The 16,259-nt window shown below is 36.9% G+C and overlaps 1 protein-coding gene across 1 annotated transcript; it reads left to right on the forward strand.

Moving 5' to 3' along the window:
* The first annotated feature begins 4,961 nt into the window (after nt 1-4,961).
* Nucleotides 4,962-14,601, forward strand: LOC117326693. The gene is made up of 5 exons (XM_033883415.1): nt 4,962-5,076; nt 7,177-8,669; nt 9,023-9,206; nt 10,707-10,855; nt 10,945-14,601. Exons 1-5 carry the CDS (start codon nt 4,962-4,964, stop codon nt 14,098-14,100), a joined length of 5,097 nt encoding a protein of 1,698 aa, XP_033739306.1. The 3' UTR covers nt 14,101-14,601.
* The last annotated feature ends 1,658 nt before the right edge of the window (nt 14,602-16,259 follow it).

The following is a 16,259-nucleotide window of genomic DNA, read 5'->3' on the forward strand; positions in this document are numbered from 1 at the left end:
CCTTCCTCACAGCGGCGAACGCTCAACTAAAGGCCAAAAGTGAGGCATTGTCAAGGGAGACATTAGGAAGAAGAAAGTTATCAAGAAAGAAGAGAAAAGATAAGATCCCAAGTTTAGTCGCCTCTTACGATCATGCAATGGGGGCAGCAGGTACAATTCTTACGCCCTACCTGGGGCAGCGGGTACAATTCTTACGCCCTACCTGGGGCAGCGGGTACAATTCTTACGCCCTACCTGGGGCAACAGGTACAATTCTTACGCCCTACCTGTGTGAAGAAGAAACTGATCGTTCCGGACGTTATTTACTGAGGATCATTGATAGCTGTAACGAAGTAATTCATGTCTGAGATTAAAATAACAGGGAGCTACTATATCTTAACAAAAATTATTATGATAGATAAAAATAGTAGTTTTAGAAAAGTATCCAATTGTAAGAAATGTTCACAGAATTATTTTATCATTCTTAAAAGTGTTTATAATTATGGGTGTACCTCTCGTTCCCTATAATGGAATTGGCTGCTGATATAATGGTTTGTGTGTAAAAGAGGAGTGTCTTGGTCACATAACTAGCTCGGGATCGACATGATTTCGCTTTAGCTTAAAGGTTAGATGACTGCTCGGAGACCGAGAGTTCGCTAGTTCGAGTCCCAGCGATGAGGGTGTTTTATGATTCGTGTACATTATGTATATACAATATACCACTGGACAATTTATTCATCATAAATGATTATCTAGCAAACGGACCACGATTTTACTAATAATACGTATCAGATAATTAAGTTGTTGGTATGACAGAACTACCATACTATGCTAGTGTAATTATGCTTGAAAGCTCTGAATCGAATTCATTCAAAATACGATATCTGATTTATAAACAATATAAACACTCTTTCAGTTGACATTCCTTCTTTCGCAGCAGAGTACATGTAGTTTAAAACGACAAATATCGGTCAAACTTTGCACTTATCCGTGGCCAGCGGAAATAATGGTATTTAGTCTGTGTGTATACACAGTGTATATAAGTACGTATATTAGCACATTCCTCTTTTATTTCTCCTTCCGATTTTGACAGCTCACCGAATTAACATACATTTGTTTTATGAATTCATTTTCGTTGCTTAAGGGCAGAATTATTAACCAGACCTCAAACATCAACATGAATTTTGTAGGTTTGGGGTAAATCTGTAAAAAAAAGTATACGTAATATATTGTAACATTTTATTTACAATTCCAATATCAACATTCTGAATGATTATAGTTTCACTTTCGTTTTACGCTCATACTTGGAAAGCTTTTCCATGACCTACTTTTTGTTTACAGAAAATATCGACGTCCCGCATTCCTCGTACAGAGGATGTTCCACGAACTCTGATAGAAGAGTTTCGGTTTTGTATATAGGTCATGGCCCAGATCCAACACTGTGTTGTAGTTACAATGACCAATCGTACAGTCAGCTGATATATCAGCCGTGATACACACGGGTTGATATTTGTTAGCTTTATGACAATTTAGGTAATTTATGTAGTTTCTATAGAATACTTGAGAAATGGTTAAATTATACAAGTCACTTTAAATAGTCCCTCGATGAAAACATTAGGCTTTCAATATTGGGGAAATGTTCAAAATCATTTCATTGTTTCTTTATCTATCTATTTTTTAGGACACTGCTTATGTGCACCAGCCCGAAAATATTCTGCTGTTTGTATTCTACAAGAAATGAATGAAAATCACACAAAAACCTAAATCATACGATTTCTTTTATTTCACAAATCGTGATCATATCCTTCCCCTAGCAAACATCAATTTGATCTAAAAAATATTTGTTTTACGTTTAAAAAATAATTGATTTCACTATTTATTCACAGTAATTTTCGATTTGAGGGAATTTAACCCAGATCTATATGACGTCGAATATAACATATTTATATGACGTCACGTAGCAGGTTTATATGACGTCACATAGCAGATTTATATGACGTCGATTATAACAGATTTACATGACGTCACGTAGCAGATTTATATGATGTCACGTAGTAGATTTATATGACGTCATGTAGTATGAGACGCGTACTCTTCCGGAACATCCGGTCTTTGTCATCCTTACACTATTCAGGGGTCTTCATACAAACATATCTTTGTTCGTATTTTCCCCTCATTTTATCAATTCAGAATTACTTTTTCGTTAATATGTGTCAAACCAGTCCTGTGTTTATTTGAATAAAGTTGGTTGATCATTAACTGTTGTTTCCTATTTACTGTATTAACCTGACAAAGACAGGACACTGTTGAATATCAACGAGTGGGAGAGGTCAGCAGTCAGCTACAAATACTACCAGTCAGTACGAAATCTAAAGTATACCTCGATATTTTTTCTTACTTGTCTATCAGGATCGATGGGTGATACTTGTCTGTGTATTAGGATCAATTGGTGATAGTTTTTTATTTATTAGGATCGATTGGTGTTAAATACTATTTGGCGTAAATGAATACAACATATCTTAACTAAACCTGTGTATTTATTGTTCGGGACTTGGAACACTTTTAACAGGAAAGTTTTGACATTTGCACACTTGATGTTGATGACTTTACAGACTAGAGACTTTTACATTCCAAGATTACAGTAGGGTTAACAGAAATGCAGATATCATTTATACTCCTCTACACCAGTCTGTGTTATATTACCAGATTACAGTAGGGTTAACAGAAATACAGATATCATTTATACTCCTCTACACCAGTCTGTGTTATATTACCAGATTACAGTAGGGTTAACAGAAACACAGATATCATTTATACTCCTCTACACCAGTCTCTGTTATATTACCAGATTACAGTAGGGTTAACAGAAATACAGATATCATTTATACTCCTCTACAACAGTCTGTGTTATATTACCAGATTACAGTAGGGTTAACAGAAATACAGATATCATTTATACTCCTCTACACCAGTCTGTGTTATATTACCAGATTACAGTAGGGTTAACAGAAATACAGATATCATTTATACTCCTACACCAGTCTGTGTTATATTACCAGATTACAGTAGGGTTAACAGAAATACAGATATCATTTATACTACCTCTACACCAGTCTGTGTTATATTACCAGATTACAGTAGGGTTAACAGAAATACAGATATCATTTATACTCCTCTACACCAGTCTGTGTTATATTACCAGATTACAGTAGGGTTAACAGAAATACAGATATCATTTATACTCCTCTACACCAGTCTGTGTTATATTACCAGATTACAGTAGGGTTAACAGAAATACAGATATCATTTATACTCCTCTACACCAGTCTGTGTTATATTAACATATATACAAATATCATTGATACTCCTCTACACCAGTCTGTGTTATATTACCAGATTACAGTAGGGTTAACAGAAATACAGATATCATTTATACTCCTCTACACCAGTCCGTGTTATATTACCAGATTACAGTAGGGTTAACAGAAATACAGATATCATTTATACTCCTCTACACCAGTCTGTGTTATATTACCAGATTACAGTAGTGTTAACAGAAATACAGATATCATTTGTGTACTGTCCCAGAATTAACTTCTGTAATATTCCCCATATGGTAAAGCGATATATTTTTGAATGTTGCGTTATTAAAGGACCTAATCCAGAGAGAACACTATAAAAGGAATGCGTATTTCAATGAGCAATGATATGTTCGCTGTATTATATCACGGTATTATTAGTCTGTTTATTGTCAAGGACGGCAAACACGATCAATAGCGATACCTGTCCTACCTGCACTATGTTTTTTTTTATTGATATTTTGGATTTTTGCCAGCTGTTGGTCCTTCATAAGCAGTTGTGTTTAAGACGTCATTTGGTGATTACTAAAGCTATACTTACATATTTATTCTGGAATATTCATGTGAGTACCGGGAAGTATTTTGTGCTTTTCTGTCTATCTAGAAAACACGAAGCTGTGGGAGAAGTGCTATGTATACTGATTGCTACAGTGTAACAGCTGTCTTTATACATGAAAGGACGGGTAAATATAATGAAAAACAGATATATGTTGAAAAATTTAATTTGTAGAATCAGACATAGGTCAGAATCGAATACATGTTTGTTTGATACTTATACAAACAATTTGCATTTATTTTGAAATCGTATCCACATGGAATATTACTATTACTTCATAAACACTATCTATTAAGGTTCTTGATGTTTTTCGACAGAATTATGAAGATGGTGAAATTCTACACCAGGCTACCAACAACCAAAGATATATCCTATACACAAAGTTCGGAGGCATATATATTTAACAACAGTCCTTGTACCAGAAAATAGACGTCAGAGGCAGACAACAACTAACTGACGTCATCAGTACCACCCCAACATCACTCCACAAGATTAACCCAGGACAGAAAACAGACGGCTCACTGATGTCATCAGTACCATATCAACAACACTCCACAAGATTTACCTAGGACAGAAAACAGACGGCTCACTGACGTCATCAGTACCCTCTCAACATCACTCCACAGGATTTACTCAGGAGAGTAAACAGACGGCTCACTGAAGTCACCAGTACCCTCTCAACATCACTCCACAGGATTTACTCAGGAGAATAAACAGACGGCTCAATGACGTCAACAGTACCATCTCAACAACAATCCGTAGGATTTACCTAGGACAGGAAACAGACGATTAACTGACGTCATCAGTATCACCCCAACAACACTCCGTAAGATTAACCCAGGACAGGAAACAGACGGCTCATTGACGTCATCAGTACCCTCTCAACATCACTCCACAGGATTTACTCAGGAGAGGAAACAGACGGCTCACTGATGTCATCAGTATCACCCCAACAACACTCCGTAAGATTTACCCAGGACAAGAAAACAGAAGGGTCACTGATGTCATCAGTACCACCCTAACAACAATCCGTTGGATTTACCCAGGACAGGAAATAGGCGGCTAACATGTCTTGTCAAGTCTTGTTTCACTACGTACCAAAAGACTTTACAAAGAAATTTATAACGTTTGCCTTAACAACAGAGTTGGCAAAGAGTTATTCTAAAGAGAAGATCACATACGGTACGTATACTTAAGATTCGGGAGATCAGAAAGAGTATATATAGATATATATGGATGACATAGGATAGTTGTCTTTACTACATGTAATTATGTAAAATACAGAAATCACTACTATATATTAAGATTACCATGTGGTAATTATATAAAATACAGAAATCATTACTATATATTAAGATTACCACGGGGAAATTATATGAAATACAGTAATCACTACTATATATTAAGATTACTATCGGAGGTAATTATATGAAATACAGAAATCACTGCTTTATATTAAGATTACTATCGGAGGTAATTATTTAAAATACAGAAATCACTGCTATATATTAAGATTACTATCGGAGGTTATTATTTAAAATACAGAAATCACTGCTATATATCAAGATTACAATGGGAAGTAATTATTTAAAATTCAAAAATCATCACTATATCTTAAAATAACAATTTAATTTAACACTACTGTTTATGGATATATCCGATAATGAATAATTACGTTTAAATATATGACTTTAATAAAGTGATAATTTTAAGGATGATCTAATAACTTTGGAAAACTGGGAGGATGGTAAAGGATATCTCCTACAGATATCAGGACTATGTGATATATCATTGGGGGTATATCAAACTACAGATATCAGGACTATGTGATATATCATTGGGGGTATATCAAACTACAGATATCAGGACTATGTGATATATCATTGGGGTATATCAAACTACAGATATCAGGACTATGTGATATATCATTGGGGGTATATCAAACTACAGATATCAGGACTATGTGATATATCATTGGGGTATATCTCCTACAGATATCAGGACTATGTGATATCTCATTGGGGTATATTTAACTACAAATATGAGGACCATAGGGTACTCCATAGGGTAAGTATTTAACTTAGAGAACTATAAATATAGGGACCATGGGATACCCCATTGGGTAAGTATTAAACTTAGATAACTGTAAATATGGGGACCATGGGGTAACCCATTGGGTATTTAACTGATAGAACTATACATATAGGGACCATGGGATACCCCACTAGGTAAGTATTTAACTTAGAGAACTAATAATATAGAGACCAATAAGAACGTAGTTGCGAGTCAATAAGATCTAGTAATCACCAACAAATGAAACAGTTAAACACCACGACCTTAAAGTGAGAGATTAAGAGGCCAACGACTAAAACAGAATTTCTTGGAGATACAATTAATTATTCATTCATTTTAGATTTAAAGGAGAAGAAGTTAGATTCAGGTTTTTGAGAGTGGTAATGGTGAAAGCCCGAAGCGTTTTATATTCTTTAATACGTCTTGTGTCGACGATGTAGTCTCTATCAGTTTACATTCTAAACCACCTCTTGTGTCGGCGATGTAGCCTCTATCAGTTTACATTCTAAACCACGTCTTGTGTCGGCGATGTAGCCTCTATCAGTTTACATTCTAAACCACCTCTTGTGTCGGCGATGTAGCCTCTATTAGTTTACATTCTAAACCACGTCTTGTGTCGGCGATGTAGCCTCTATCAGTTTACATTCTAAACCACGTTTTGTGTCGGCGATGTAGCCTCTATCAGTTTACATTCTAAACCACCTCTTGTGTCGGCGATGTAGCCTCTATCAGTTTACATTCTAAACCACGTCTTGTGTCGTCGATGTAGCCTCTATTAGTTTACATTCTAAACCACGTCTTGTGTCGGCGATGTAGCCTCTATCAGTTTACATTCTAAACCACGTCTTGTGTCGGCGATGTAGCCTCTATCAGTTTACATTCTAAACCACGTCTTGTGTCGGCGATGTAGCCTCTATCAGTTTACATTCTAAACCACCTCTTGTGTCGGCGATGTAGCCTCTATCAGTTTACAACTGTTAAGGACACCAAAGGATATGAGAGGATCATCATATTTAAAAGAAATAAGACAAAAACATGAAAGAGTGAACACTGAATTGGTATTGAAGGTATTAGATTATTCACAAATGTAAATTTTCAAGGGGGTTTTTAACAACAAGTTAGATGACGAATATTAGAAACATAGCTAGGTTTATTCAACTTAAACTATAAGACATCGATGTCATAGTTGGTGGTTTTATCTTTTTTTAGCTGAAACGAGCTTTGGTCATTGCCCAAGTTACAGGATAAACATTGAACTTCAAGATGAAGTCGGTCTTCAGCAGGTTGAAACTGTGTTACTCGAGAAGTGGTTTGAATTCGTTAAGAAGATTGAACATGATGCTTGGATGGAGGTTTTGTCCACAGACCGACGGATGCACAAAATTGTCAATGATGCAAACTTATTGATTTCTTTTAGAGACGTCAAAGTGTGTGGAGGTGCTTTGGTGTGTCCTAATAAATTTGTCAATCATTGGAAAGCAGCTAACCATTCTCCTTTTTCGCTAATTGGTCAGGGCGATCCTACAGAAAGCTGGGAAGCAGCGTTTGATCATAACAGAGAACTAATCGAAATCAAAGGGTATGAAGAGACGGTACAAATACCATATAATCATATTGAAAACAAAATAGTTGCTAACCGCCATCAAAGTTCTTGGGATTTATACTTTGGACTGAAACATGTGCCTGAAGTTTCTGAGCTTTACCAGGCAAAGACAGGGATACGAGCTTTGTCCATCAGTTCAGTCGACAAAAAGGATTTCGGAAATACTTCTGTCATCTATTTGAATATTTCAGACGAACGTAACAGTTCTTCTAAACAGACCGAGCAGGATATTTGGGTTGTATTGAAAAGGCTTCAAAGACGTGGCTTTTCATTAGTCTACGCTGACATCAAAGACAGCTCGCCACAAGAAGAGGATCTGACATACAAACTTCCACTCGATACGTTCGATCTTGAGTACGGATGGAAGTGTTTTCTCTCGTGCGGTTACAAAGTCACAGACACAATCACTCCAGAGTCAATCCTGATTCTAAAGAAACACATGACTGCTTTGACCCCGGATGTTTTTCACTTGATGGCAAATAATGCTGAAAACAACCAATTCTTTGATTTCCAAAATGCATTGACAGAAAGTCTAAGAGAGATCCGCAACACGAATGAGGAGGAGGAGGAGTTACCTCCCCATTTTACCATGTCCCGCAGACTGGTTGTGACTCCTAGTCGTGTGATTCCACTGGCAAAGGAACCTGTCGTCCTAAACAGAGTAATTCGCCAGTACGACGATGACTACTTTATACGCGTAGTTTTCCGAGATGAAGATTTTACTAGGCTAAGTGCAAGCGGGAATGGTCTGTGCAACATTTCTGAGAGGATACGTGAATTTATGGACGAAGGGTTTAAAATTGGAAGTAGGCATTACGAGTTTCTAGCCTGCTCCAATAGTCAACTGCGGGACCATGGAGTGTGGTTCTTTTGCCCAAACAACGGCATAACGTCAAAGACGATCAGAAATGATCTTGGCGATCTGAGCGAAGAAAGGTGTGTTGCAACGTATGTATCGCGTATGGGCTTGTGTTTCTCTGCTTCAAAGGCTACTCTTGCAGTCGACGATAGGAAAGTAGAGTTCATTCCGGATATTGAAAATGAATCTTACTGTTTCACAGATGGAATCGGCAAGATCTCTGTTTCTCTGGCTGAAAAGGTATATTCATAATGATTCTTGCTAACATATCTGTCTTTCTTAGTTATCTCAAAGTGGTGGACAATTCACATTTATCTAGCAAATGCTTCTCAATCACAAATTCATTAATTAATATTATGAAATTTTAAATAAAGTAGTTTTTATTTGTAAGTTACTATCATGATATCAGAGTTTTTCGATATAATGTCACTGTAGATATTTTAATTTCATCATATTTTGCACATCTGATCGTAAGTTACTCTTCGCGCTCTGAAAACAATCCATTAACCATTTACACACAAACCTAACGTAAATATGTATGTTTTATGTAAATAACTACAAATATTGGATGAAGTTTGTATATATATCTACAGGTAGCGGAAACATTGAAGCTGGATGAGGTACCGTCGGCATTTCAGATTCGATACGGCGGTTGTAAGGGCGTGGTAGCGCAGGATCCCACACTCGGGCCCCAAGATCAAATGCATATTAGTACAAGCATGAAAAAATTTGAATCCCCTTCAAAGCATCTGGAAATTCTGCAAACCTCACGTCCAGGTTTTTATACCGTCTACATAAGAACTCACAAATGTAACAAAATTTCGTCCATTTTCAGTTGGAATCACAAACAAGAGTGCATTATGTCGGAGTCTTCTTTCTTTTTCACAATTGCAAACAACGTCTTAAATTACCTCATTTTCAAGATTTGTTGCTTGAAAAAACTAAAAACAGACTTCACACGACAAGCAGAATAGCCTAATTTACATGATTATACTACTTATGTCACTGTGTTTGGTAACCATGGAGAGGACACAAAACAAATATCATAACATTTACATGTAGACTAAATTTGATTAATAAGTAATCAATGTATCTCTATATGACGATGATTTAATAAAGCAATCAATTTATCTCTATATGACGATGATTAAATTAACAAAGTAATCAATTTATCTCTATATGACGATGATTAAATTAACAAAGTAATCAATTTATCTCTATATGACGATGATTAAATTAACAAAGTAATCAATTTTTCTATATGACGATGATTAAATTAACAAAGTAATCAATTTATCTCTATATGACGACGATTAAATTAACAAAGTAATCACTTTATCTCTATATGACGATGATTAAATTAACAAAGTAATCAATTTATCTCTATATGACGATGATTAAATTAACAAAGTAATCAATTTATCTCTATATGACGATGATTAAATTAACAAAGTAATCAATTTTTCTCTATATGACGACGATTAAATTAACAAAGTAATCAATTTATCTCTATATGACGATGATTAAATTAACAAAGTAATCAATTTATCTCTATATGACGACGATTAAATTAACAAAGTAATCACTTTATCTCTATATGACGATGATTAAATTAACAAAGTAATCAATTTATCTCTATATGACGATGATTAAATTAACAAAGTAATCAATTTTTCTCTATATGACGACGATTAAATTAACAAAGTAATCAATTTATCTCTATATGACGATGATTAAATTAACAAAGTAATCAATTTATCTCTATATGACGATGATTAAATTAACAAAGTAATCAATTTATCTCTATATGACGATGATTAAATTAACAAAGTAATCAATTTATCTCTATATGACGATGATTAAATTAACAAAGTAATCAATTTATCTCTATATGACGACGATTAAATTAACAAAGTAATCAATTTATCTCTATATGACGATGATTAAATTAACAAAGTAATCAATTTATCTCTATATGACGATGATTAAATTAACAAAGTAATCAATTTATCTCTATATGACGATGATTAAATTAACAAAGTAATCAATTTATCTCTATATGACGACGATTAAATTAACAAAGTAATCACTTTATCTCTATATGACTATACGTATAAAACTATTAAAATAAAATTTCTCTGTTCTAATTATCATTCACAAATTTAGGTTTTTCACTCTAATTAACAAACCTGTAAAATGTTAATCGGTTCTGATCAACATTCCATTGTTTTTTTTTCTATTTTCACAATCAATTATTTTGAATATCTGCGTTTAAAGGGCAGCTGCATCTCAACAAGCAAGTGATTACTTTGATGTCGGGACTTGGTGTGGCAGACCACGTGTTCCTCGGCCTGCAGGAGAGAATGCTATTCAACATGGCCGACATGTTATTAGATGATCAGGAAGCCATGCAAGCGCTGACCCAGGTAAGCACTCTTTCTTCGCCATAAATATTACTGATATTATCATTGTGAAAGAGCAGCTACTTAACATGTTACTGAATTGTATATTTAAGGTGAACCTTGGGATAAAATACAAGGACTTGAAGGCGGCCGGTATATCTTTTACAAACGAGGTTTTCTTCAGGTCGGTTTTATTGACGATATACAAAAACAAACTGAGAGAGTTGAGTCGGAAAACTAGGATTGAGATACCGCCTGACAAGGGGAGGATAATGATGGGGATAAGTGATGAGACAAAGACATTGGAATATGGACAAGTCTTTGTCTCTTATACGAAGGATGACGGAATTACCGATACTGGTATTGAGATCCTGGAAACAGAAGTCGTAGTTACCAAAAATCCCTGTTTTCATCCAGGTGATCTTCGCAAACTCCTGGCCATTGATGTGCCAGAACTGCATCACCTCGTAGACTGCATTGTGTTCCCTCAAAAAGGACCTCGGCCACACCCAGACGAAATGTCAGGCTCGGACTTGGACGGAGATATGTATTTCGTTTGCTGGGATAAGACACTGTATCCTCCAAGAGAAAATAAAACCCCGATGGATTTCCCAAAATGTGAGAAAATGAAACTTTCTCGACCAATAGAGGTAAGAGACGCCACGAAATTCATATCCGAGTACATCAAAGTCGACCAGGTTGGTGTCACTGCAAATGCCCATGTTGTCCATGCAGACTTGAAAAGCATTTCCTGCGATGAATGTATACAGTTATGCAAGGTGCATTCAGCAGCTGTCGACTTTCCAAAGACAGGACATGTTCCTCTGTTGGCTACAAATCTAAGGCCTAATAAGTACCCAGACTTCATGATGAAATCCGACAAACCTCGCTATACGTCGACCAAAGTTCTCGGAAAGTTATATCGCCAGTGTAGGTCTTTGGAGCTGGCTAACAGTCGCACATATAGTGTTGATTTACTCTCTCCTACGATAGACCAGGACATGATATACGAGGGATACCAGAAGTTTAAGGATTCCGCCCGTCGATATGTAAACGGTTACAATGTCAAAATCTTACGATTGATGACGCTTTACGGAATCCGTTCTGAAGCGGAAGTTGTCACCGGTGTCATTCAAAGTGTGAACACAAAACGGGGTTATTTCCCAAATGAAAGATTCGATATAGCGCAGGTAGTCAAGGCGAAAGTTAAAGCTATTAGACAGAAATGCCGAAAAGACTTCTTCGATGAATTTGGTGGTGAAGAGCGTTGCCTCAAAACGCATACAAATGGAAATTGCGACTATCTAGCAAAAGCTTCAGCCTGTTACATTGCATCTTACAAAAGAAACACACATGGGGAAATGATGGTGAGCTGTCCGTGGACTTTGAGCGATTTACTTGTTACAATAAAATCACAATCCCCTTCCCAAACTTACCTTCAAGCAAGCGTCAATCCTGTACATGTCAAAATTGGATCGTCGATCTATCAACATTTTTTTTCTAACGACGAGGAAGGATTAAACTCTTTCATCCCAGCAACACTCCGAGAGCGTCGTGATTATAAATCGATCATAGCCTTTCTTCTCGGCTGGGCCAGGAAGTTTGATCTGATCGGTGAATCCACGGAGGTCGTTTTTGTGAAATTGATTCTGACGATTCTGTCAGGAGACCAACAAGCAGCAGAAAAACGGCCGGTCATGGCCTCACAAAGCACTTCGAGGACCAGGTGTGAGAGGTCGCGGTTTCCGAGCAGCGGCGTTACACAAAACGAGAAAGAACATACAGCATACCTTTTGATGAAAACATTGAGAAGCTTGAGGCTCAAATTGAAACCAAACGCAGCTGGTGAAGTAGATCTTCCACAGCGAGATCCTACCTGTTTTATCCCAGGAATACTAAGTTCCAGAAAATGTCAACGCGTGGCTGACGAAATCCTCTTCGCTTACCAAGAAATTGCGAAGAATAGATCTGTAGCGGTATTCTTCGATCAAACGATCAAGGAAGAAGATTCCATGAGGATCAATTTGTCATTAAGTGTATTAAGATCCGTGATGGGTGCGGAACATTATGTGGAAGAAAGACTGTTCAAAGAATTCGGTTGTACGGTTAAATTTCATGATATGCCCTTCGGAGACACACCGGGACTTATGTTGGAAGCCTGGGGTAGTCCAGAGCAGCTGTGGAATGTCCGTCAATCTCTACATGATCTTGAAGAAAACGTGTCACTCAGCACTGTTGAGAAAAAGGATTCGACGATTTCTGACGGTGCTTTCAAGTGTGTATATAGGGGTTCGACATGTCCTAGCGATCGACTTACACTAACAGCATATTACGGCCACAGAAATCCTTTTCATCAACATAAAAAGTTATATACAGCTTCAGTACATTCAGTAAACAGTGCCGAAGCTTCCAATCCGACAGTTTTCAGACAGTTTGTCAATGAACGATTGGCAATATTACGCCAAGACTTCGTCCGATTATACCATGGGGATTTGTGGATAGCTCTTAACTTTGGAACATATTATCTCTTCGAAGAAGGCAATGTTCCCATACAGTATACAGTTGCGGAATTGGAATCCAAACTCTTTGAAAACACAAAAATCAGTTATTCTGGTCGCCGTCGTGGTTACAGCAATGTGCAACAGATCCGAGGAGCATTTATGCCGCAACAAATCAATATGAGCAAAGTTAATGCAGTACTGGAAGAACTATCGTTTAGATCCTGTTCTCAGCACGTGAAATACCAGGCACGTGTTGGCTCTACAGGGTTACTCGAGTTTGATGAAAACTTCAGAATTATAGAGTTGCGTTCACCTGCTATACAATGGATGACGGTTGACATCTGTCGAGGACTAACGGAAAAGAGAACCAAACGACTTGATGTTCGCTGCAAATTAAGGTCTGAAAGAAAGGGAAATGTAGCAAATAAGAATCAAAAGATTCTTACCAAAACAGAGCAAAACCGTTTGAAGGTAACTTGTTCTCCCGTAGGTATTGTTACGTTTGCCAGAGAGAAACATGTGAGGTGTTATCGATACGAAGGTACTAACTCAGACGACAAGATTCTACAAGACCTGGATATTGAGATATCGACAGTGTCTGAATATTCCGATCTCTCACCTGATGGAACATTCTCGAATGTTGTGACGAAAGAGGAACTAACTCTGATACCCAAATTACCGTCATTAGATGAGGCGGATGATGAATGGGTCGAATACATCGACGGGATATCGAGACTCATAGAATACTTCGCCGAACGTCTTGACTGAAGGCTGACAGATGACCTGCTGCTGTCGGCTTAGAAACAATCACAAACCCCAGGAATGAAGGAGAGATTCACCAATCGAATGCTACATTTCCGTGGAATTTGAACTGTGTTCCTCCTGAGAGGACTTGAGTGGATTGCGTAATTACTGTAGTTATCATGTTTTTTTAACCTAACGTTATTACTTTGTATGCGTGGTTGTGTTAACATGTTTCATAGTCTAACAAAACTCAGGGTAGATGACATTCCTACTACATTGTCCGTCTGTCAAGTTTAAATTCTTATATTTGAAATTCTATTTAAGCTCGATTCGATGAAAATCTTTCATATACCCTAGTTAATTCGTCCATTGGTTTGAGTAGATTTGAGTTTCATATGTGTATGATTTCACATAAACTATTATTTATTTTATTTTTATTTGTTTATATGCGGATATATTAGAAGGTCCTGGCAGCGGTGGCCGAGTGGTTAAGGTGTCCCGGCATTTTATCACTAGCCCTCCACCTCTGGGTTGCGAGTTCGAAACCTACGTGGGGCAGTTGCCAGGTACTGACCGTAGGCCTTTGGTTTTTCTCCGGGTACTCCGGCTTTCCTCCATCTCCAAAACCTGGCACGTCCTTAAATGACCCTGGTTGTTGATAGGACGTTTAACAAAACCAAACAAAACAAATTAGAAGGTATATAAAGGATTTGTGCTGTACTATAATAACCTATTTGTATCACAGTCTGGGAAAATAGAATGTTTGTTGTCTGTTGATAAGTGGCTCCGTTGTTACCACCTTAACTCTCATTTAAGACTGTGACGTAACCCGGATTTGACCTAATTCTTTATGGCGGGTGTCAATGATGATGCAAAAGACGCTCGCTCATCCGTATCTCCTGGTCTTGTCCCCCTTATACTTTATTATGAGGCTTCGTGCGGATCTGTGTTATATATTTTTCTGTGTATTTTGTCCTTGTTTGGACAACGTTTGGTTAGGGTTGTGGCCTTGTGGTGATATTGCTTTATGGATGGTCCGGTTGTATTAATTGAATTTAATCTCGCTTTTGTTAAAGTGCTAGTATCAGTAATTGAGCCTGGCTTTGCAGCTTATCAAAGTTATTTCCAGACTCATTTTGATTCATTATTCCATGAAATCGACAAAACCAAATGTCAAGCATTTATTGACGGGGCCGGTTCAGAGCATCAAAGCGTATGAGGTATATTTATGTTGTTATTCAATATAAAATTTTCCTAACCGTACTACATTGTATCATCTTCGCTAGCCAAGGCTTCTGATTACGTTACACTCCACGAACCCTTGGCGGATATAGTCGTGTTCAAACCGTCGCGCCCTGGAATCCCAGGGCACCCAAACAAATCGCGTTTTACATTCTGGCACCCAGTACAGAGCTACATTGCCGACTATGTCATGGCATTTTACCTAAATACAAAAATCACAATCTTTGGGGGAACATTCGCAGTGTTTGATCAATTCATATAAGTCATTGATCACATATCTCATCGAAATGACACCAAACCTCGATGTGTGTTTGTAAACATCACCGATGAAGTAAATCGGTAACGCTTGTTTTGATTGGTCGAAAATTTCATGCGTGAAGGGTGGTAATTTCGAATCACCGCTAGAGGGCCAGAACTGACGCCTATATCTGCCAAGGGTTCGTGGAGTGTAACGTAATCAGAAGCCTTGGCTAGCGAAGATGACATTGTATATACTGAGTCATATGTAAAAACTCGTTTCTTTCTATATTTATATATTCTTATATTTAAATTATTGCCTCCGCGAGGGATCGAACCCGGGACCCCTGGTAAATACTAGCCACAATATACCGCTCAGCTAGGGAGAGATCTTCTTTTTAGCTCGATCGATTGAGCGTAAGACTAGTTAGCAAGAGGTCCCAGGTTCGATCAATCTCTTGTAGGTGTTATAGTTATAATGATGTAAAATATCTATATTCATGTTAAATATCTATATTCCGTGTGAATAATTAATATTCTTGTGTAATATTTATATTCATGTTAAATATTTATACTCATGTGTAATATTCATATTTCGTGTGAAATATTTATATTCCTGTGTAATATTTCTATTCATGTTAAATATCTATATTCATGTTAATTATTAATATTCATTTTAAATATTTATATTCCGTGTGAATAAT

The sequence above is a fragment of the Pecten maximus genome, chromosome 5 (assembly GCF_902652985.1).
Source record: "Pecten maximus chromosome 5, xPecMax1.1, whole genome shotgun sequence".
NCBI classification, from domain to species: Eukaryota; Metazoa; Mollusca; class Bivalvia; order Pectinida; family Pectinidae; genus Pecten; species Pecten maximus.